Source organism: Montipora foliosa, chromosome 7 (genome assembly GCF_036669935.1).
Source record: "Montipora foliosa isolate CH-2021 chromosome 7, ASM3666993v2, whole genome shotgun sequence".
Taxonomy (NCBI): Eukaryota; Metazoa; Cnidaria; class Anthozoa; order Scleractinia; family Acroporidae; genus Montipora; species Montipora foliosa.
In genome coordinates, this window is record NC_090875.1 from 26630829 (window position 1) to 26653328 (window position 22500).

General features: G+C 39.5%; 1 protein-coding gene across 2 annotated transcripts in view; it reads left to right on the plus strand.

The window, feature by feature from the left end:
* Positions 1-22450, plus strand: part of LOC138011607 (intraflagellar transport protein 122 homolog) — a 51397-nt gene extending 28947 nt beyond the window's left edge. For both annotated transcript variants that reach the window (XM_068858688.1, XM_068858687.1), the window contains exons 19-47: positions 1-54; positions 746-824; positions 925-966; positions 1783-1860; positions 2824-2901; positions 3328-3368; positions 3491-3563; positions 4363-4389; positions 4984-5037; positions 5123-5185; positions 6497-6550; positions 6642-6686; positions 7287-7381; positions 8238-8309; positions 8545-8629; positions 8939-9025; positions 9633-9668; positions 9769-9835; positions 9947-10025; positions 10424-10592; positions 11116-11216; positions 11682-11763; positions 12143-12226; positions 13501-13612; positions 14815-14857; positions 15164-15258; positions 16644-16726; positions 20489-20653; positions 21262-22450. The exon at positions 1-54 is cut by the window's left edge and continues 32 nt beyond it. In XM_068858688.1, coding sequence (XP_068714789.1) covers positions 1-54; positions 746-824; positions 925-966; positions 1783-1860; positions 2824-2901; positions 3328-3368; positions 3491-3563; positions 4363-4389; positions 4984-5037; positions 5123-5185; positions 6497-6550; positions 6642-6686; positions 7287-7381; positions 8238-8309; positions 8545-8629; positions 8939-9025; positions 9633-9668; positions 9769-9835; positions 9947-10025; positions 10424-10592; positions 11116-11216; positions 11682-11763; positions 12143-12226; positions 13501-13612; positions 14815-14857; positions 15164-15258; positions 16644-16726; positions 20489-20653; positions 21262-21345 — 2227 coding nt within the window. In that variant the 3' untranslated portion in view covers positions 21346-22450. The remainder of the gene's footprint in view (positions 55-745; positions 825-924; positions 967-1782; positions 1861-2823; positions 2902-3327; positions 3369-3490; positions 3564-4362; positions 4390-4983; positions 5038-5122; positions 5186-6496; positions 6551-6641; positions 6687-7286; positions 7382-8237; positions 8310-8544; positions 8630-8938; positions 9026-9632; positions 9669-9768; positions 9836-9946; positions 10026-10423; positions 10593-11115; positions 11217-11681; positions 11764-12142; positions 12227-13500; positions 13613-14814; positions 14858-15163; positions 15259-16643; positions 16727-20488; positions 20654-21261) is intronic.
* Positions 22451-22500: the final 50 nt, after the last annotated feature.

The window sequence follows — 22500 nt, forward strand, 5'->3', positions numbered from 1 at the left end:
TCTGCCGATTCTGAAACAAGAGACAAGTGTTCGCTGTCTTGATTTGAGCACCAGGTAAGTAAAAAGAAATAAAAATCAAATAAAAATTCCTTGAAGAAAATAAAGTGGCTTGAGCATTTAAGACAAAGACTCTGAAATCAAATGAAGTCATTTCTATAATGTTATATCAGGAAGGGAATGAAAGAAAAGTGCCCAGACAAAAACCATCTCTCTTTTCTCTTTTTTTTTCTTTTTATACTGTATATTTATAGTATAAAACTGCTTCCTTGTGCGTCTATACCCATTTTTCTTGTTGACTTGCGTTACTTTACTCAGTCTGGTAACTAGCATACTTGTATTTAGTATTGTTCCCTTATCTCACTTTTTTGTAAATCGTTGTATTTATAATGAATGATCCGCCTTGACTAGTACTTTCACTATTTTGGGGACCAGTCTTACAGATTGTCATAGATATTATTATTGATGGGAATAAACTTGAACTTGAACTTTTCCTCAATGGACCTTTTTAGCTTGTATGTTTTGTTTTCCCATTTCAGACCATGTGATGTTTCTCTAGAGAACAGTATTGTTTCTTTCAAATGTCGTCTTATGAATGTGCTTATGTACTTATGAAAAATAAAAGGCAAATTCCCTTGAGAACATCATGTTGTCTGTAATGGGAAAACAAGAGGTTCAAGCTAAAGATGACTATTTTCTCCCTTAAACTTTGCAATCCCAGTAAATTTTTACTGTCTTGTTTTTGTAGCCGCACTAAGTTGGCCGTGGTTGATGAAAACAATACCTGTCTTGTCTACAACATCAAGACAAATGAACTTTTGTTCCAGGTATACTGTCAATGCTCTTGAAATCAAGTCTTTATAATTTCTCATAATGCACTAGTTTGCACTGACTGTTTTTATGACAAGCTGAAATTGCATTTTTCAGGAGCCAAATGCCAACAGTGTGGCCTGGAACACACACTATGAGGTAATGTAATGAAGATAGTTTTTGCAGCAGTAGATATGTGATGGGTAGAAACAAATACACACCTGTGTACCCTCCTAAATTGTTCTCACACACTTTATAGTTGGTCTGTTAATTACATGCACAGTGAACACTTAATGAAGGGGTCACTAACTAGGACGCAAAATTAAATTTGCTCTCAACTGATGAAGGGTCAACACTCAAATCATCAGCTCACAAATGTTTCTTACAGTCATTGGTTAATTTACCTAGTTTAACAACTTATTTAGCAGTCCGTCGCACGAACTCGAAAACCTATGGAGATAGAGCATTTTCTGTGCCTGGGCCTGAAGTATTGAACACTTGCCACTAGTTCTTAAAACAGCAAACTCTGTAGATATTTTTAAGTCCAATCTTAAGACTTTTTTGTTTAAAACATTTTATAGTGAATAGTGAATCTGAACTTATGTATATATTTATTTTACTAAATAATATCATTAGAATGCTGCTTGAGTGTATATAGTTTTATTTTCAAAATGTAAAAAGCATAGAGACCTTTTGCATTATCCGTTTTAAGAATTAAATTATTAGTATTATTATTACTGGTAGTATTAATGAAAGCAAATTTTAGAGTTTATTTACGGTCACCTTGGATTCACCCACTGGGGGCAGTTTCAGATAAACATAGAGTTTACCACTGATCATAGGTCATGAGACTATCTGTACAATGTAAATGTTGACTTCTTGGTGGACTTGTTGACCAAATTTTTGCCTTGCCTTTCTAATACTCAGTAATCAAGAGAAGTAGTTTCTGGGTATGTTTTTTTTGGTTCCTCTCAGGACATGTTGTGTTTTTCTGGTGGTGGAATGTTAAACATCAAAGCCAGCAACTTTCCAGTTCATCAACAGAAACTTCAGGTATGTGTTTGTTATAATTCTGGTGCATATTTAAGGTCAACACTGATTATTTAGGCAGTGACTGAAATTGACATCTGTTGATTTTGTGCCAACAAATAAATAACGTAGGAGCATACTAACATAAGAGAAGCAATTTACTTTGGTCTTGCTCCTACTGTAGGAACGGGAAATAGGTAGCCTTTACATAATTGCATCTAACAGCTCTTTTTTTGGTAATCATTGTGAACAAGAGCTTCCCTGCACCAACTGTGTTCTGTCTTTTAACTGCCGGCCAACTGTCGACCAACACTTGGTTAACTCTGTCATCCAACTGTCGACCAACACTTGGTTAACACTGTCATCCAACTGTCAACCAACACTTGGTTAACACTGTCATCCAACTGTCGACCAACACTTGGTTAACACTGTCATCCAACTGTCGACCAACACTTGGTTAACAGTCATCCAACTGTCAACCAACACTTGGTTAACACTGTCATCCAACTGTCAACCAACACTTGGTTAACACTGTCATCCAACTGTCAACCAACACTTGGTTAACACTGTCATCCAACTGCCAACCAACACTTGGTTAACACTGTCATCCAACTGTCGACCAACACTTGGTTAACACTGTCATCTAACTGTCGACCAACACTTGGTTAACACTTATCCAACTGTCAACCAACACTTGGCTGACAGTCAAGAGACTGTTGGTGTGGGGAAACTCTTGTTCACAGTTACCTTTTTTCTATGATGCTGACCTTTACTGCTAAGTATGTATTGTCCAATACTCATATCCATTGTTTTCCTTAGCATTTGATTTCAAGTTTACTAGAAAATATTCATTTTATTAGTTTTTATTTGACTGTGGACAATTTACAAAAGAATTAGACTGTCTACCAAAAAAAATTTCATCTCCTGGCAATAATGGATTTAGAGGTGGCTGTAAGAATTAATCAGAATAATTTTTCTTTCCATCAGGGTTTTGTAGTTGGTTTTACAGGTTCTAAGATTTTCTGTCTTCATGTCTACACCATGTCTGCTGTGGAAGTGCCTCAGGTACAGCTTGGATTCCTTGGTTTTAAAAAGTGTGCCAAAACAAGGCAATACAGAAGTGTAAAAAACTAGTTAGTGCAGTATGGTACATGTACAACCATTTGTCCAACATGGATGCACAGCTGTTTAATGCCAAAGTGGGTACTATCCCTTCTGTGTTACCTCTTTTACTCCATCACTACCTACTCACCCAGGGGCCAGTTGCCCGAAGCCTGGTTAACGCTAACTGATGGTTAAGAGGTATCCAAACCTATAGGTTTCCATGGTATTTAATGCTTGATTACCACTAACCATGCTTGAAGCAAGTCCCGGTCCAGGCTGCTAATGAAGTCCATGTCTTGGACTGATCAAAAGACTTGGCACAAAGCATGAAACATATCTGAAACATCTACATGTAACTGATGCAATTATTTCTCCTCTTCTCTTTAGTCTGCCCCTATGTATCAATATTTGGAGAAGAAGCTATACAAGTAAAGTGTACATTTTCCAAAATATAGATTAATGTAAACTGTATTTAGTAAACTATTCATTTAGTGTCAGGGGTTTATTTAACACACAACAAAATTAACTTGTGTGGTATTTTTGTCTTTAGAGATGCTTATAAAGTGGCTTGCCTTGGAGTTACTGAGGGAGACTGGAGAGCACTGGCCATGGAAGCACTGGAGGTAACCTGAAAAAGTGATGAGAATGAAAGGCTTTTGGGATGATTTAGGACCCTCTAAAATCATGGTTGCCCAAATTAATGATTACATCTGAAATTTCGCACTTTATAGTTTGCACTTGTCTGACATTTTTATGTTAAAAAGGGAACCGAGTATCTTTGAGTTATTGCTTTTTATTCTTTTAAAGTACATTTTGACAAATTCCACAATTTTTTAAAATTGAAATTTCTTTGAATTTTTGCTTTGAAGATGTTTGAAACGTCATTTTCCATGAAAGGATTGGTGTAAGAATTGGGCCAAATTTTCACCATCTTCAAAATGGTGTACCTTTTTGCCAAATATCCTTGAAATTCACTGAAACTCACTGAAATTCTTAGTGCTAGGTCTTCAGTTGCAAGTAGCCACTTCACCTTCAATCATTTTGAACAACTGCATCACTAAATGCAGGTTGGGTGCCTGGGTTATGTCAGCCAGCCAGCCAGCCAGCCCCTCAATTGAGTGACACTCCCATTACTAGCAATCCCCACAACCCAGCCTTGAGTCCCCTATGCCTGGCATCGAGGTATCCATCACATTGATAACCAGTGGAAATGTGGAGGGGATTGGTGTGGGGGGGTGAATTGCCATGTGGTTAAGTGACTGAGTGAGCTTGCCCCTGTTGACAACTCGCGACCAGTCCAGACCACTATTGCTTGTTTTTGTTACTAAGTAACTTGTTGAACTGCATTAAACGATCAATCTCCGTTATAGCATTATTTGTTTAATAAGTTTTTTTCTCTCTTTTTCCCCTTGTTTTCAAAAGGGTTTGGATTTTGACACAGCTAAAAAGGTATTTTGTAATTTTGCCGGGCCAAATGGCAGCCCCACCCTAGAGAATTTTATTTTTGCCTCTTGCATGAACTTCTAACTGTAGTTTTTCAATGTTGATCTTGCATGTCCTCTAGACCACTTGTTTATTATAACTTGAGCTCTAACTTGTTGTTTGTTACTAGTTTATAATTATTAAGGATCTTAACAGGTGGTAAAATGATGTGCCTCTGTTAATGATTCAAACATGCCTGACTACTAGAAAAGAAGATTCAAACTTGGGCCTTCTTAAAATTGGTTGAAAGCCATTATTATTGCTGAATGATGTTTAAACATAGACTAGAATGACAACATCAAAAACAACAAACGTTTTAATTTGCACTAAAATATTGTACAAAGAAAAGATAGACTGATTTGAAATGAAGCATATTGTGGCTTTACTGGGTAACCAGGGGTAGGAGAAGGCAGCCAGCCAGCTAAAAGAAGAGCCAGACAACAGAGGTTTCGACATAGCCTTGGACGAAGGATGAAGGCAATTCTGTAACCCTCCTCTAACCTAAAAATGGCTTGATTATGCTGCACATACAAGACTTAGATATTATCACTTGCTCTATAGGCCTTCATCAGAGTGCGTGATTTGAGGTATCTGGAGTTGATCCATAACATTGAGGTTAGTATATAAAATGTTGTTTGAAAAAGAGTGTCAAACTTGTAGAAAGTAGGTGTTTAGAGTCTTTTGAATTCTTTATTTGCAGGAACGAAAAAAGCGAGGTGAAACTGACGAGCAAGCTTTCCTTGCAGATGTTTATGCTTATCAGGTCAGGGGTTTTCCATTTCGCTTATCAGTATTGAGTACGGCAATTTCTTTTATCTCTCAAAGACTATTTTACACTGTGATTAGCAGGCCATATTCTACAGTAGTGCCTGCTGTACAGTCCGCTAAATTTGAAATTTCGAGAAAACGTTCTCTAGCAAGTTTTTCATGTCGTTCCTGTTACCTAAACTTCTAAAACTGTTTGAATCTTGAAGCAACTATGTCAAACAGCCGAGAAGATTTCGGTTTTCAGATTTTGACACGCCAATCTGTGTAGGTTGTGAACCTCCCGCTTGACTTCAACTAGTTTTATTTTCTACACAGCTAATCACCTCATAGATATAATAAACAACTTACCGTACTAACCTCATTTCCTTGGTCCTTACTGTAAAATTATGGAACTTAACTTTTCCTGTTGATTCATTCCACGCAGTTCTCGCATGGGCCATGAATCAACGGGAAAAAAACTCAATCCATAATTTTACAGTATGGTCTTCCAACTCAGTTAGTAAGAGTTATGTATTTGATCTATTCAAACAAATTTTGGAGAGCAAACTTTCAGTAAATGGGACGTACAATTCTGTCAATTAATCCCTTAGTTATTTAACTAAGGTATGAAAGTTTATTTTCCACTTTTAACAATTCTGAAACTGTTCATATATTGTACTTACCAACAGCCAATAGGAAGTGGCAAATGGGAGTTAAGTAATCTTGTTCACTACTAAGGACCAACAGTTAGGAGCATTGTTTTATGAGTGAGACAGAACAATGCTGCCTTTCCTCTTATGACAGAAAAGGAAAGGAAAGGAAAGGAACTTTATTTAAGTTCAACTTTATTTAAGGGACACTGTAAACTGAAATCAACAATGAAAGTAAATGGAGTCAAATGTTGGTTTTTGAGGAGAGGGGAGACCGGAGTACCCGGAGAAAACCTCTCGGTGCAGAGTAGAGAACCAACAAACTCAATCCACATATGACGCCGAGTCTGGGAATCGAACCCGGGCCACATTGGTGGGAGGCGAGTGCTCTCACCACTGCGCCATCCCTGCATCCTGACCCTCTCACCCACAGGTTCTCTCTTTGTTGTACAACTACTTGTCCCACACACTGTTCTAAAACAGTATACCCTAGTCTTGTTGTCTGGCCTGTGCTGTTAAAGTTACTGATAATGATTTGAGGTTATCCATGTAAGATCTCCTCAGATGAAGTTCTCAAGTGCTTAAGTGCAAAGTCCCAAATCTGTGTTGGTGGTTATAAAACACAGCCAATTTATGATTCAAGTTCATTCACTTTTTTGACTCTTCTGATCTGTTAGGGCAAATTTCATGATGCTGGTAAGCTGTACAAAAAGACTGGAAATGATGCAAAGGTATGAAAACAACTTGTGAAGTACTGAAGTTGAGAAGGACACATGAAACTTTCTCTTTTAAACTCTGTTTTTCGTGTCTACTTCTTCTCAGGCCATGGAGATGTTCACAGATCTCAGACAGTTTGAATATGCCAAGGTAATACCACCATTGTTTGACTTTTTAAGTTCAGTCGCTGTGCTTTTTCCTGCTGGTTTTGGAAGGATTTGAAGTAGAAGATGCTCTTCTCACACACATGCAACTGAGAAAATAAAGTAATTAGGTTTGGGGATGTGGAGCTTGACAGGTCATTTGGCTCTTCCTGGTTCAGTTTGTTTGTTGCTATCTAGATTGTCTGGCCTGTTTTTCAATTTAGCATCATCTATTTTTGGGAGTGGCTACAAGTTTCCATTTGCAAAGAAATTGTGGTCAGGTTTCAGTTTCTTTGCTCTAATTATGGAGACTGGAAATCAAATCAAGTCACTTGGGGTTATTGCGATTTAATTTATTATTATTATTATTATTATTATTATTGAGAGTGTCCTGCCGTACTGCAAAACCTCCATCAAATATTAAATTTTAATATTTCACGGAGTCCTAGCAGTACTGCAGGACGACTCTCAATAATGATAATAATAATTTCAATGGCAATAATTTCATTTACCCACCAGTCTCCTTTGACTTTCTAGATAGTGTACCTGCACACCAACAAATACATCCGTCTTTTTATGTTTTCCTATTTTGTCAATTTTGTTTTAGGATTTTATTGGTAGCAGTGACCCAAAGAATGTCAAACAACTGATTAAGAAGCAAGCAGAATGGTGTGAAACAACAAATGACTCCAAGGCAGCTGTGTAAGTACAACTAGGTGTGACTGTTTCCATGTGCAGACAACATTGTTCCCAGGGTCTTTCATCTAGCAATGCCTCAAAGGCCATTTGAATGAAATTCAGCGTGTGTTAAAAAGATCTTGTGATACTAGTGCCAAGTGACAGATCTGAATGCAAGTTTCATATTTCACTGTACCTTCTAGCTTTTTAGTTTTCTTCTCTCTCCTTCCTTTGGGACCCAGTAAGAGAATCTACCAAGACTCCCTTCTTAGCTCTGAGCAGCCTCGTCAACTCTCGAGGGTGTGTCTGAAGCAAAGCGGTGCTTTGTTTATAGTGGAAGTGCACTCAGCTATGAAGCTAGTTCACAGGCACCCCACTTTTAATAATTTGAAAGAAACATGGATAAGAACCCCAACTGGTGATATGCAACCAGTTGGCTATATTTTACAAAGCGTGGTAGAGTTGAATCCAGGACAACCGAAAACAAATCCAAACCAGAGGTTAGAACGGGATTTGAACCTGGGGAAACCACATGCAAACCCAACGCCCTAGCCACCGGACCACGCCGCCTCTCAGAGGCCGCGTTAAGACTCCCTGTTAAGTTAAGGCTTTTTTGTCTTTTTTCAGTGCAAAATCATGGCAAACTTCCAAACACCCAATTGCCCTTGTTCGTAGAATCATAAATAACATTATTTGAAAAAACGTTTTAGGGTTGCATGGATACTGTTTTAACTAAATTGCGTAGAGTGAAGTCCTCCTCGCTAGGGACCAGAAGTCCATGGCTGCCTTCCTGCCAAATCCCTTTCAGTTGCTCCCTCAGTGTTGTCTGATGACATTTGAGTGAAGTGAATTTGTTTTCTTTTTTTTTTTTTTTTTTCAGTGATATGTTCCTTGCTGCGGGCGAAAATCTCAAAGCGATTGAAATTATTGGGCAGAACGGCTGGGTAGAAAAGTGAGTTGATTGAGTTGTAATTAAGTTTATTTACTTGTAAGATCTGGTGCTTTAAACAGCTTTGTATGCAATTGAAAGCTTTGATGCCCTCTTTCTCTTGTCAGCCAAAAAAGGAGCGCACATTTGTTTCGAAATGTGTCAGTAGATCTTGCTTTGTGAAAAGATAAGCACTCTTCTTCTTAAAAAAGAAGAGCTGACTCATTGTGAAAATTAAGACATACCTTGTTTTAAACAGGCTATTGGAAGTTGGACGCAACCTCAACAAAGCAGAAGTTGAAGGACTGAAGCAATGCGCTTATTTCTTCAAACAACATGACCAGGTACGTGGGAACGATGCTTGCTTTGTCGTGAAATCCTATTGTGTGAGATATTGCAACCGGCAGCTCTCCATCATGGGTCATCTCGATTTTTAACTATATACGTGTAGTTCTAGCCATATTGAATTATTTGTACTAGTATCGTTGACGTCACCTATTGTCATTAATGTGCCAGCAAGAGCCTCACTGGCTGTGAAAAAAAGGATCTTTTGTTCCTAAGGTTGGCATCTTTGAATAACAAAAACAATGTTTGTCAAAAGATATATTCCCTATTAAATTAGACAGTTTAACTCTGTCTTGCTATTCATACAGCATGGTTATGCCTCTGAGATGTACGTCAAGATTGGTGACATGAAAGCTCTTTTGGAACTGCACGTGGAATCCAAACATTGGGAGGAGGTAGGATGTTATTCCCCATCGTCATCGTCACCAGCATCATCAGCATAATCATCATCGTCCTTGTCATTGTCCTCGTCATCGTCATCGTCATCGTCATCATCATCATCATCATTACCATCATCGTCATCGTCATCGTCATCATCATCATTACCATCATCGTCATCGTCATCGTCATCATCATTACCATCATCATCATTATCATCATCATCATCGTCGTCGTCGTCGTCGTCATCATCATCATTACCATCATCGTCATCGTCATCATTACCATCATCGTCATCATCATCATCATTACCATCATCATCATTATCATCATCATCATCATCATCGTCGTCGTCGTCGTCGTCGTCATCATCATTACCATCATCGTCATCATCATCATCATTACCATCATCATCATTATCATCATTACCATCATCATCATTATCATCATCATCATCATCGTCGTCGTCGTCGTCGTCGTCGTCGTCATCATTACCATCATCGTCATCATCATCCTTATTATCATCGTCGTCTTCGTCATTGTCATCGTCACATAATTGACTTCTAAGTTACGTTGATCACGACACTGATATGCATTTCTCTCTTTTGTGTTCTTGATTTTTAGGCCTTTGAACTTGCTGAGAAACATCCCGAATTTAAGGTAAAAAATTTTGCGGGAAAGCTAAGTGATGACATCGTGTTTAAGGGTACATCAAGTAACATTTGTTTGCTTAATCGTCACTTCTGATTTTCCTTCAAAGGATGAAGTGTTTGTTCCCTATGCTAACTGGTTGGCGGAAAATGATCGATTTGATGAGGCTCAGGAAGGTGAGCTACGTTAGACTCACTATTCTGAGGAATAATAATAATAATAATAATAAACCACTACTGACGATATTTTTTTCCTGAATCTACTCCAAAACGATCTCTTTTTCACAGCTTTCCATAAAGCTGGGAAACGAGACCAAGCTGTCAAGGTGTTGGAACAACTGTGTCATAATGCTGTGGTAGAACACAGGTCAGTACCACTCATGTGATTGGCACGTTTTGTCTTGGCTTTTGTGGACACTGAGCTTTAAGCTTTAGAATCGTTTTTCTTCGTTGGACTACAGTTTTGGTCTTGAAAAAGGAAAAGCAAAAACTCATCCTTCACACACAACCTTTTTCAATGCCACTGGTTGGAAAAGCGGCAAGCAGCACCTTGCACGCTGATACACTACACCATTAAACTTGAAGGAAATTTGTGTGAAATTTTTCCAAGGAAGATTTTGTATTGGTACTGAAATGAACTTCAGAATCGCTTACTACCTCCCGAGGTGCCCCCATTTTGAATAATTGGGACATGATATATGGGTCCTCAGAATAGCACTTTAAAGTCTTATTCTTTTCTGAAGACTTTCCTGATGGCATTTGTAGGTTTCATGATGCTGGATATTATTTTTGGAAGCTGTCAGTTCAGTGTCTGGATCTAGTCTCCACGGAAAATTCCAACGCTGAACCAGACTATGAAATGCTGGACAAATTCCATGAATATCAGGAAAAAGCAGAAATATACCATCTGTATCACTCCATTCAGAGATACACGGTGAGTAATGACCTTTGTTTTGTGGTGTCTACTTTTGATTTGTAGGTTGGTTCAGTACGCGTCCTTTTAAGTGCCTACTTGTTGGCATTTAGGGGTCGACTGGACGAGGAGAATGCTGGCTCAAAAGATGAGGAGGGCTCACTCATTTTGTCACTTGTAGGTCGAGGTCGAGGGCATTCAGTTGTCGTCCCTAGAATTTGCTGGCTTGGGAAAATGGCAACACTCTAAAAGAAAAACTACATAATGGGCAAGTTTATTGAGCAGGTCATGAAATGGTAAATTGCAACAGAGATTCTGAAACTTGAACGAGCCATTTGTCCTTAAAAATCGCGCGCTCTTGTAGACGCGACACTCTCAGTTGTGTACAAGAAACATGTTTTCTCTTTCATTCGCACTGCGTTTATCTCGGTAAAATCTTTGAGACTATAGTCTATGAGAGAGCCCTCAAGTTATTTGTTGCGTGCTTCTTCAGCAATTTTTCATGCGAAAGATTGAAAGGTGACCATGTTCTTTATTCTCGCAGGACGAACCGTTTACATCCCATCTGCCGGAGACGCTCTTTAACATCGCTCGCTACCTCCTACATATGTTGGTAAAGGACATTCCACCTGGAGTATCACGAGTGTATCTTTTTCACCGGCTACTGCCAACTATGACAAGTAATAGTTTTCGACACAATACACAACACAACGGGAAAGGAAGTTCTGGTTACGAGCTTTCCTTTGAATGGTCACATGTTTGAATTTCGTCCACAGACTCAAATTCAGAACCTCCTTGCACAGCAGAAAGAAAGAAATGCTCGGTAGCTTTCATTTAAATGGGCACACTTAAAGATTCATCCGCAAACTCAAAAGATGGAACCACCTTGCGCAGCAAAATGAATTGAACTTTAAGAAAGTAACGTTCAGTCGTTTTCATTTGAACGCATGTTTTCCCTTGAAGTCTCCCCACCCCCCGGCACAGACTCAAAGGTCTCAACCACCTTGTTCGACATTAAAAAAGTGCATCATAGGAAGGTACTACTCATTAACTGTCTTATGAATCATCCCTTATTAAGGTGTATTCGCAGTTTAACTTAACAGTTCCTAGTTCGACCTTATTTGCTCTTGCTAAGCAGAGCAAGAATCTTGGAGCCTATAAAATGGCGCGTACGGCTTACGACAAACTTCAGGTTTGTATTTGGTAAAAAGAGTATAGCATTTACTTCAGTAATGCAGTTTTAAAAGCTCGAGTTTTAAAACCGCACGCACATTGAATGCAGAAAGACAACTTACACTTGATTCTTTTGAGCGTAAGTTTTTATATAAAAAAAACTGGAGGTCACCTATTTACTCTTAAAATATGTGTCCATAAAATCTTTTGTCTTTGCTTTGTGAAACTAAGGTTGTTGGTCAATGTTTACTCATTACAATTCTTTGTTAGCTTCATCTAAGTTGTCCCCATCAAATAGCTGACCCCAAGGCATGAGTTATTTTTGTTTAAATCAAGTATCGTCCATTGTGTACTGAGTTGAAAAGATGAACTTGTTTTCTTTTTCTTCTTTAATGCAGTCGTTAAAAATTCCTCAACGTTTCCAAGAATCGATTGACGTGGGAAGTGTTACCATTCGCTCAAAACCATTCCATGATAGCGAGGTAGGGTGGACAGGAACTCGGAAAATGATATTGATAAAATCTGCCTTATCTTCCAGTCATTGGTTCCCGGCTGACCTTTAATTGAGGCCCGATGGGGCCCTCATTGACGAGAGAAATCGTCTGGCGTTAAGAGTAAAATCTATCATTCTCACTCTCAAGAGGGAATGGGTTAATGAGTGGGGAGGACCTAGATGTTATTCACCAACCAAGTAGACTGTAACGTCAAATCAGGAATAGCCTGCTCGCAGGCGGTTGGATGGTCGAAAAAACCGGAATTCTTAATGAGGTCGCCATCTTGGATTCGCGCGGCTGGGTCTGGGCCGGGTTGAGGGTCGGGAGGGGGGCGGGGAGAGGAGAGAGAAAAACCGGCGGTTCCAACCGCCTGCGGGCAGGCTAAATCAGGAATAGACCCACTCCCCTTCTGACTCGGTCGCGAACAAAAGATGCTTGGATTTTATAGGCTTTCGAAGCCTATAAAATGGCAGGATTTGTTAGAAAAAGAAAAAATGGCTGCAATGCGTTTCGAACAGGTGCAAAGATTCATTTTAGTGAGAAAAATATTTTGGCGTTATGGACACTTAAGTACTAGGGAATGCATTTAGCTATGTTCAGTGTGGGTCATTTGTCAAATTCAGGTTTCGTAAAATTTCACATGCTGCCATTGCCCCTCTTCTGTTGGGTCTTTGTACACAATAGCTTATTTTGTTAGTGGTAGTCCCCGTCCTTTGTTGGGGCAAAATTACAAAGTTTTAATTCCAAATGAAGTGCCAAACTAGTAGTTACCCCTTGCAAAGGACTGGAACTACGCAGGATTGACATTAAGTTTTCCGAGCATGCGCATTAGTCTTGAAGATCGCGATTTTTGCAATTGCGCATGCTCAAATCCAAAACACGTGATCGCTACAAAAAGTCAAAGAAAGTGTTCTTGATTGTGCTGATGGAGATATGCGTAGTTGTGTCAGTGACACAAGGAGGGAAGTACTTTAAGTGCGAGTGCGAGAGGGTCATTGAAAAGTCTTGGAGTTAAAAGTCGAGAAGAGAAACCTTGATTGGAGATCTTATGTTGGGTGGAAAGAGGGGTCCCTGTATTTTGTTACTCTGTTTAAGGTGATCTAGAGGAGTGGAGGGGTATGTCCATGCAAGATGGAAAATACGGCAACGGCAACTTGTTCCTTAGAAAATCTTAAGTCATTCGTGGGCAAATCCAACGTGTATAGGAAGACATCGTTTCAAGTTGGGGGACTTCTCACGTGGACAATTTTGTTTTGTTTTAGGAATTGCTTCCTTTGTGCTACCGATGCTCCACTACAAACCCCCTTTTAAATAACAAAGGCAACCAGTGTATTAACTGCAGACAGCCCTTTGTGTATTCGTTTTCGTCTTTCGGTAAGTGAAATATTCCACTAGTGCCCAGCGCGTCAGTAACGGCCTGCAACTTGTACGGATTAAACGAAAGAAAAAAGTTGGAAAGTCTGGCTGATAGCATGCGCTCTGAGGGACTGGTCAAAAAGTATTGGGGGGGGGGGGGGGTGGGCCGGAGCAATTGAAAGTGTGGCAGATAAAAAACACATGACCCACAACTATTTGACCCACCCCTAAATGAAGGCTGAAACTTACATGGTCCACCCCCTGATAAAATATCTGTTTTTGTTATATAATCAGTTATACCACATTTGTATATGAAGTTGTGATGGTGGTGATTTACGGTGAGGTTTGTTTCTTAACCAGATACAAAAGCATGTACAACACAATACACAAATGAGTTTTTTGGCAATTTGTAAATTGATACACCATATGAGAAATGTATAATATAAAACAGTTCTTGGTGATAATCCAAGAATTATTTTAGTACTTTGTAATTGTAGTCTTGCAGAAGGAATAACACCGTAGTGAAAAGCACATTCATTTTTTACTAGATAATTTTTGTATTTGTTAACAAAAAGAGACAAAAGAGAGTTGGATTTTACGAACAAAGATAGAATTGTACGTCATTAAAGCTGCCATGCTTTAAATTTATTAAGTGAAGCTATGATCTTCGCAGTTATGAGAGCAATTTTTGCAATTGCGTAGAGATGCCAGAAAAATTCAGGACTTCAACGGGGTTTGAACCCGTGACCTCGCGTCACTTGATTTCATATCCGCAGTTCATATATGATTCATTTCATATACCATTTCATCTTTAAATTTATTGTTAGCTATTTCAACAGAATCAAGCCCTCGATCATTAATTTATTTAACAATGTGCCTATTCCTGTTTAAAATAGGATGACCCACCCCCAATGGGTCGCTGACAATCGAACGACCCACCCCTTGCTAAGGGCTCAAAAACTGATGACCCACCCTCTTTCTGCTCCGGTCCCCCCCCCCCCCCCCCCCCATACTTTTTGACCAGTCCCTGACAAACATGCGAAGACGGCAAAACTGGATTAATGTTTTATGTGATTGTTTAGAAGCACAAGTCGTTCAAGACTCTATGAGTGATCCTATTGCTAAGCGCCAGTTTGTTGTAGCTGTGTCACTTGGACAGTAACTTCCAAACTGATTCAGGCATTTTGAATTTAAACACAGTTTATTTTCTTTTTCGCCAGAGGTGCTTCCGTTGGTTGAGTTTGTCTTAGAGGATGGCATCAGGTAGGAGTCGTATTAATTTTCTTATGGCGGGGCAAAGAAGAAGGGATTATAGCGGAAACCGCTTTAAAAAAGATCGTAGCTGAGTAGCTAAAGCGGGAAACGAAATTGTAATTTTGCTGTGTAGCACTTATTGTAGATAGACTCAGTTATTATAGGGCACATTGAGTGTTTAATTATTTATCTTTCTTTCAAGTAAATATTCTTAAAACAACTTTTCATAATACATGCGGTAACTTGGACTGCAAGGCAACCCACTCCAGTGATAATAATGGGTGTTTCGTAATTTCTTCTGTTTTTTCACGTTAGTGACGAAGAAGCTCTTAAACTTATCGAGAAAGACTCGACGAAGACCGGGGGCAGAAAGAAAAGTGGCTCAAACTGGCAGGAGAAAGATATGGGAAGTATCCTTTGCCCTAATTCAAGGTGTACAGCATTTGGACCAAATACATGCAAGGAGGCTCAGTAATGTGTTAAGCATCATGTTTCGCTTGTTAGAGAGGATTACAACATAGATAGATTGCAAGCAGTTGCTTTATTCTCCTTATTCTCAGAATGCGCGACATCGCTTGAGGTGTGTAGCCGTAAGCCGTTAGAAGCGTGGGCATAATAGACCAATTTTGATATATTAAAATTCAGTCCTAAACAAAAGGCATCATCTCGAGGCTCTAGGAAATAAACTTATACAAATCCTTGTATTTATTCCCCAGAGCCTCGAGGTGATGCTTTTAGTTTGGGACTGAATTTTAATATATCGAAATTGGTCTATTTCTTGCTTTCATCCCACTTGAGATACCAACGGAAGAAAGAACGGCAGCAATCCTGGGGGTACATCTCACGCAGTTTCCAAACAGTGCTGTGTTTATAAAAGAAGTCTCTATCAATGGCTTTTCCCATTGATGTCTGTGCCTGCCTGGCTGTCTTTGTCTTTGCTTGTGTTTGCGCCTGTGTCCTTCTCATTTTGGTCTTTGTCTATGGGTTTAAATCTTTCACTTTGTCTGTCTTCACCAACATTGTCTATGTATTGTATGCCCCTGTTCATGTCTGTCTCTTTCTATACGTTGCTGTCTAAAACTGTCTGTGGGTCTGCCTTTGCCTGTATTACTTCTTTCTGTGTTTGTCGCTGTCCATGTGTATGTACTTTATTTATGTCAGTGTCTCTCTGTAACCAGGACTCTGTTTATGTCAGCAGTTTCTGTGATGATGACTCTTTGTTTATGTTCATGTTTATATCTATGTGTCTGTCTATGTCCCTGTGTTAGTCTGTCTGTTGCGTTCTCTTTCACGCTTCAGTCTTTCACGTTACGATACGATACGATACATACTTACTTGACCACTCTCCATAGGGGCTTTTCAGGACCAATGAAACGCAACCACGACAGAACAACAAGAACTGGCACCAACAACTGTTAAGAATCCCAACTGGCCGGAGGCAAGCCAGTTGGCTATTTACAAGTGCAGCTGAGACGTTCAACCAGGGACTACCAGGAACAAATTCAACGAGTGGTCAGAGCGGGTCTTGAACCCGGGAACTCCGGATCTCAAGGCAAGCGCCCTAACCACTGGGCCACACTGCCTCCGCGTTACTCTTTCTGACTTTTGATAGATGAAAACGTTAGCGTTTTCTCTCTGGTTACCTGTTCTCTTGAATTCCCTCAACGAGCCTCTGTTGAGACGATACGGCGAGAATGGGTCTGTCTTGGCTCATTCAGGCCACTGTTACTGTTGAGAGGATTTTTTTTAATCATACACGTAGTACTTATCAAATATCTCCTTGACCGATGACCAGATTTCCAGACCCTGCAATTAACCGAGGAACCGCCCGAAGAGCAAGAAGATGATCCATTCACCGCAAAGCTGATGAGCTTTGAGGTTAGAAAAACATCTTAGAGCGAGTTTCAATCGAGTGTCGTAAAACCAAAACCAAAGTAATTACTTTGGCCAATCAAAAAGGACGGAGACAATCCAGTAAACCAATAAAAACTCGAAGTAATTACACGCAGCCGACACAAAGCGCGGGAAAATATGCACGCGCAAGCCACGATTCGTTTTGGTTTAACTTCTGATTGGTTGAAAAAATGGCGCGAGAACTTTGAACCAATCACTCAGTGAAGTAATGCAATACCAAAGCAATTCGCTAATTACTTTCGACACTCAATCGAAAACCGCTCTACCAAAGATATTCGATTAATAGATAGAGAAACTGAAGATTAATAAGTATGATTACAACAGGGTAAATTCCTCTTTCGCAAATTTTAATTGGCAAAGACGAACCTGTCAACATGCCAAGAGATGACGAAAGTTAATATATATGAAAGCCACATATATTTGTACTGCTGAGAGATGAATCAATTTAAGATGTCCATTAGAGCGGTTTTCAATTGAGTGTCGAAAGTAATTAGCTAATTACTTTGGTTTTGCATCTACTTCACTCAGTGATTGGTTCAAAGTTTTCGCGCCACTTTTTCAACCAATCAGAAGTGAAACCAAAACCAATTGTGGCTCGCGCGTGCACATTTTCCCGCCTTTTGTGTCGGCTACGTGTAATTACTTCGAGTTTTGATTGGTTTACTGGATTGTCTCCGTCCTTTTTGATTGGTTAAAGTAATTTCTATGGTTTTGGTTTTACGACACTCATTTCAAAACCGCTCTATCGCAGTTATTAATCAACGATACTTGAGCAGTAACGAAAGAAAAGCCTGAAGATTCAGGCTTGAACGGGATTCGATTCCAGAGTCCTGTGCGATACCGGTGCAGTGATCTGCCAGTTGAGCGATCAAGGCTTGAGTCCCGTCCCATCTTGAATTTTTCAGGCTTTCTTTCGATACTGCTGCTCAAGCAACGTTGATTAATAACTGCGATGATCAGTATGTTAACTTGATACCAAGTGTTGTTTGCTAAATCACACGCGGTGACTTTCAAGCCACACAAATTGGCGAATTTCCTACCCCCCTCCCCCTCCTCCTAAAAGAATAAGTGGACACACGATTGGCTTAGAGCGGTTTTGAAATGAGTGTCGTAAAACCAAAACCATAGTAATTACTTTAACCACTCAAAAAGGACGGAAACAATCCAGTAAACCAATCAAAACTCGAAGTAATTACACGTAGCCGACACAAAAGGCGGGAAAATGTGCACGCGAGCCACAATTGGTTTTGGTTTCACTTCTGATTGGTTGAAAAGTTGGCGCGTAAACTTTGAACCAATCACTGAGTGAAGTAGATGCAAAACCAAAGTAATTAGCTAATTACTTTCGACACTCAATTGAAAACCGCTCTAAAGATAAACTAGCGACTTGTATTGCTAAAATCTATTTCAAACAAATGTCAGAACTGAGAGGGACTCTGCTAATGCGTTACCTGCAGCCGGTTTGAAAAACTCTATTAAAAGCGTGGTTTTCACCAGCGAGGCAAGCACGAGCACAAGCATAACTAAGTAGCTTATGCAAGTGAAAACGAACAGAGCAAATTTCCTTGTGCTTATGCTGCGTTTCGAGCGGCGAACGCGAACGGAAGCATAAGCGCAAAGAGAAGGAAAGGGATGAATTTTGATCCTTGTGCTTAATCCCGAATCCATTTCCACGGTGAAATAAGCTCTCTTATGCTTCCGCTTGTGCTTGCGTCGCTAGTGAAAACCAAGGCTAAACGACACACGGTAAAGTTGATTTACTAACAATGCACACTCAACCGTTGCCAACATCTTCCTTCGCGTTTATTTATTAACGATTTATTTTTTAAACAGGACAAACAGACTCATTGAGCCAAAAATGTGTCAGAAAAGGCACATCGAAATGCAGCAATCTGGCGCTGTTCGGAGAGTTCGCAACCAATGACATCGTCGTGTGCCCGGCAGACGATCTATAACATTACGTCTCTCCCAACCAATCAGTAGATAACCTGAGTACTGACAATACATATGTCAATCTAATATTCTTGAACGTGACGGCGTTTTGCAAAATTGCACTTCTGCAGGCAATCGATCACGTTGCAAGATATTGACAATATATTTTTCCACGGCTACTTCTACTAACAGATGACGCCTTATGTCGTCCGATTAAACTCGCATCTAGGCTCGGGGTAACGTTTTTTGCCTCAAATTTTCACAATAATCCCATATGAATTTTTTCACAATTCTTTTTGAAGCCCATCAGATTTCCATTATGGTGCGTCACGTTTCTCAATATCCGCTTTTCACGGAAAAGTAAAGGGCAATTCGTCCTCATAAGATTGATTTTGTGCTGGCCGAAGCTTTAAGCTTTTGGATTTTCAAAGTTCCTTTGTTTTAATCATAAGAACAGAAGCAATTGAAAACTCCCTTCCTTTCAACTGTTCGCTTTCTACTTTTTCCCACGTCTTTTTAAACGTTCTTTTCAAAGCCTTATTTTAATAATTTGCATTTAAGCGCGTGTATGAGGCAAAGAATTGATTTACCCGCGATAATATCGTTTTTGTCGTCAAATAGCCATTTAAAAAGATTAGAACAAAAAAGGTTTTTGCGCTTAAAAACAATATCTGTCAAAAACACAGAAGACGAAGAGAAAACAGAAAGGATTAAAAACAGGAAAAGTCAAATGGATCTTCTCATTTGTTCTTTTTTCTTTCAATCACTTAAGAAAATGTAAATTATACGAATGTGCTAAATTTCTCTTAACGAAAGCGGAAGGTTTGTTTGTTTGTTTTGAGCCAACAACCGCGTTTTCAGCTGCTTCTTTTAACAACAGCAATTTTCTCAGCTGCCTTTAGGCCATCCTCTTTTTTTTTTCGTTTAGCGTCTAATGCGTTTCCTGATATTAGGTCGGTGGGATTGTAAAAAAAAAACCAAAAATAACACCAGTTGTCTGGGAATCGGAGATCAGTACCCCAGCATCATTGCTGTGGAGCCAGGAAAACAAAAAGACGTGAACCCAAAATCAATCTGGCGGAAAAGGTGGTTAATGTTGTTGTAAAATTAAGACAACGTGGGAAAAAGGATCAACCACCGAAACTCCTATGCTATGCGACATTAAAAATGGTTTAACTACGTCGTTACTTTTTTTTTTTGAAATGCCAAACATTTCTATCGGTCGTACAACGCTAAACCGAGAAACAAAACGGTATTTCATTACCGCTCCTTTTGTTTGGAGCGTTTCATTGAAAGGGTTTCATAATAAGTTGGTTTGTCACACTGGAACCACCTAGACAATGAAAACTAGTTATATGCTACCCTGTTATGAAGGATTATTAATGCAGCTTAAAAGTTTACAATTTTAAGACCCAGCGTTTCCACACGGCTGTTCCATTCCCTCCACATGCAGAGGGAGATGAACTAAAGAGCATGTGCATACAAATCTGATGCCTTAAAAATCAGTGGGCTGTCATAAAATATTGAAATTCAATAAGCTTTTCTCATTGTTAATGCGTGCGGGATTCTCTTGGATAAGTTCAGGCAGATATTGGGGCCGCATTGACATCAGGGTTGTCCAAATAAACGCGTTGATGTGGTGATGTTCTTATCAATCTGTGCGGACTTTACTCGCCCTTGAACTAATCACGCGAAAATAAAGCTGTCACCTTCCCATTTCAACAAACTTTCACTCCAATCGATCTTAAATGTCAGTCATATTATTAAATAGCTTTTTGCTTTTGTATTTCTCAGCAAGGTGGATCCGAATTTGTACCAGTTCGCGTTGGTCGATCAACCCTGCAGGCCATGAATAGCCGCGAGGTACTTGTCAAGAAGTGGCCAGTCCCTTTGAAATATCAATACTACCGGTCGTTACTGCCAGATGTGTCAATTACACTGTGTCCATCGTGTAACCGGGTGAGTAACGTCTCAAAGAAGAGAAACAAGTTAGAGCAATCAAACTTTTATGACAAGGAACAACTTCATGTGAACGCGATGCTTAATCTCTCATATATATCGCCTTTTTTCATGAAACCGAATGAGCTCGAAGTGCGTTACACTGGCCAGTTTACGGGGCCCGGATTTTTTTCTTATGTTCCAAATGACAGCCGTTGCAATCTTATTTAAATGACTCGTAGGATTCACTGCTGCCCTCATTACAGAAAGAGTGATAGCCCATAATACCGGGAACTCAGTTGCCCACTGTTTTCGGTCAGTGAGTTGGTTATTTTAACGTGGTACACAAGTGCTGTGAGACGGCTTATTTTGGAACCAGAACTTAATTAACCACATCTGGCGACTCAGAGTCTTCCAACAATGACATCACTAAATTGAAGAAAAGAGCTTGCAAGCGACTGGGAACATTTAACTTTTGCCAGCGCATGAAAATTGAAGCTGGGTACCAAGGTCGAGAAACAATGGGCAAAAGCACCGACGCTGATGCGCGCGAAAAAAAAATGTAAAGAAGTTGTGCGCAGAAATATATGCGTTTTATTTATTTATTTATTTTATTTATTTTGTTACAGTTGTTTCACACAGACGACTACGAGCTTCTGGTTTTGCAGAAAAACTGCTGCCCTTTCTGCCGCAAACCGGCGGATCATCTTTGATCCCTCTTGGTTCGCCTGAAAAACTGACGGTGCAGATTTCGCGTGATGTCATCCGCAAGTGATTTTCTTTTGATGTCATAAACATGTGATGATAATGACTGGTGGCACTGGCAGCAAGACTGTGTATAACGTGATGTTACTCCAGCCCGGCACTGCCCCCAGGGACAAAAGTTTAAAAATGACGTAGTCCCGCCCGCTGGGCTTTGTTTGCGCACTTTTCTGATAATACAAAACTCTTTTTTACGTGTAAAAAACGCCATTATATAATTCGGTAGGCTTTAATTGAACGCTATCGAACTTGTCGCTTTATCAACACCCACCCTTGTTTGTTTGTTGTGTTATCTTTTATTTAATGCATTTGTTCTACTTCATGCGTGTACTCCAACTTAACTACTCACCCCCAGAATGACCGGATTTAGCGCCATGAACGCGTCTTGTTTGTGGATACAATTTGACTGAACCAATAGTTTCAATTTTTCCCTTTCGGTTGCAAGCCAGTACTTTAGACGTATGTTTGTGATATCTTGTTGTTTTCCAGTGCTCAGTTTTCAAAAGCCGATTAAAGCCCCTGAAGGGGGGGGGGCTCTTGCCATAATGTGATTCATGTAACTTAATATTAGGCGAACTCGAAATGCCAAATAACTTGAATAATTTTTTTTTTAAAAAGGCGATAACATCGTAATTTTATGCTGAAGGAAATCAACCTTCTGACTCAAAGTTGGAGGCTAAAAATCGTGTGGAAACTCCATTTAATCAACTCTAGTTTCCAGTAATCGAGGATTACGTAATCGGGTTTTGAACAACTGGGCCCAGATGTCGTTCGTTGTTAGGTTACAGTTTGACCTTTGGAATTTTCTATAAACGAGACTTTGATAGATTCTTAAAGAAAACGGACCTTTTTTTTATCTGAATGATATCTTACAGTTCTCAGTGTCTGCAGTTCAGAAGTTACCATTTCATGCGCATCATCAAATGTTCACTCTCTCTTGCGTAAAATGTAAGAATAGGTCATAGTTTTGAAGTTTGTAAATAGTTTTTGGTAATATTGCTATTCCTGTGTAAATATTACAAAGATTAATTTAAATAATGCCGAGTGCAAAACTGACTTAAAGCCTCTGAGTAAAGTTTGAAAAATTTCACTGCAAAGGCGAACGA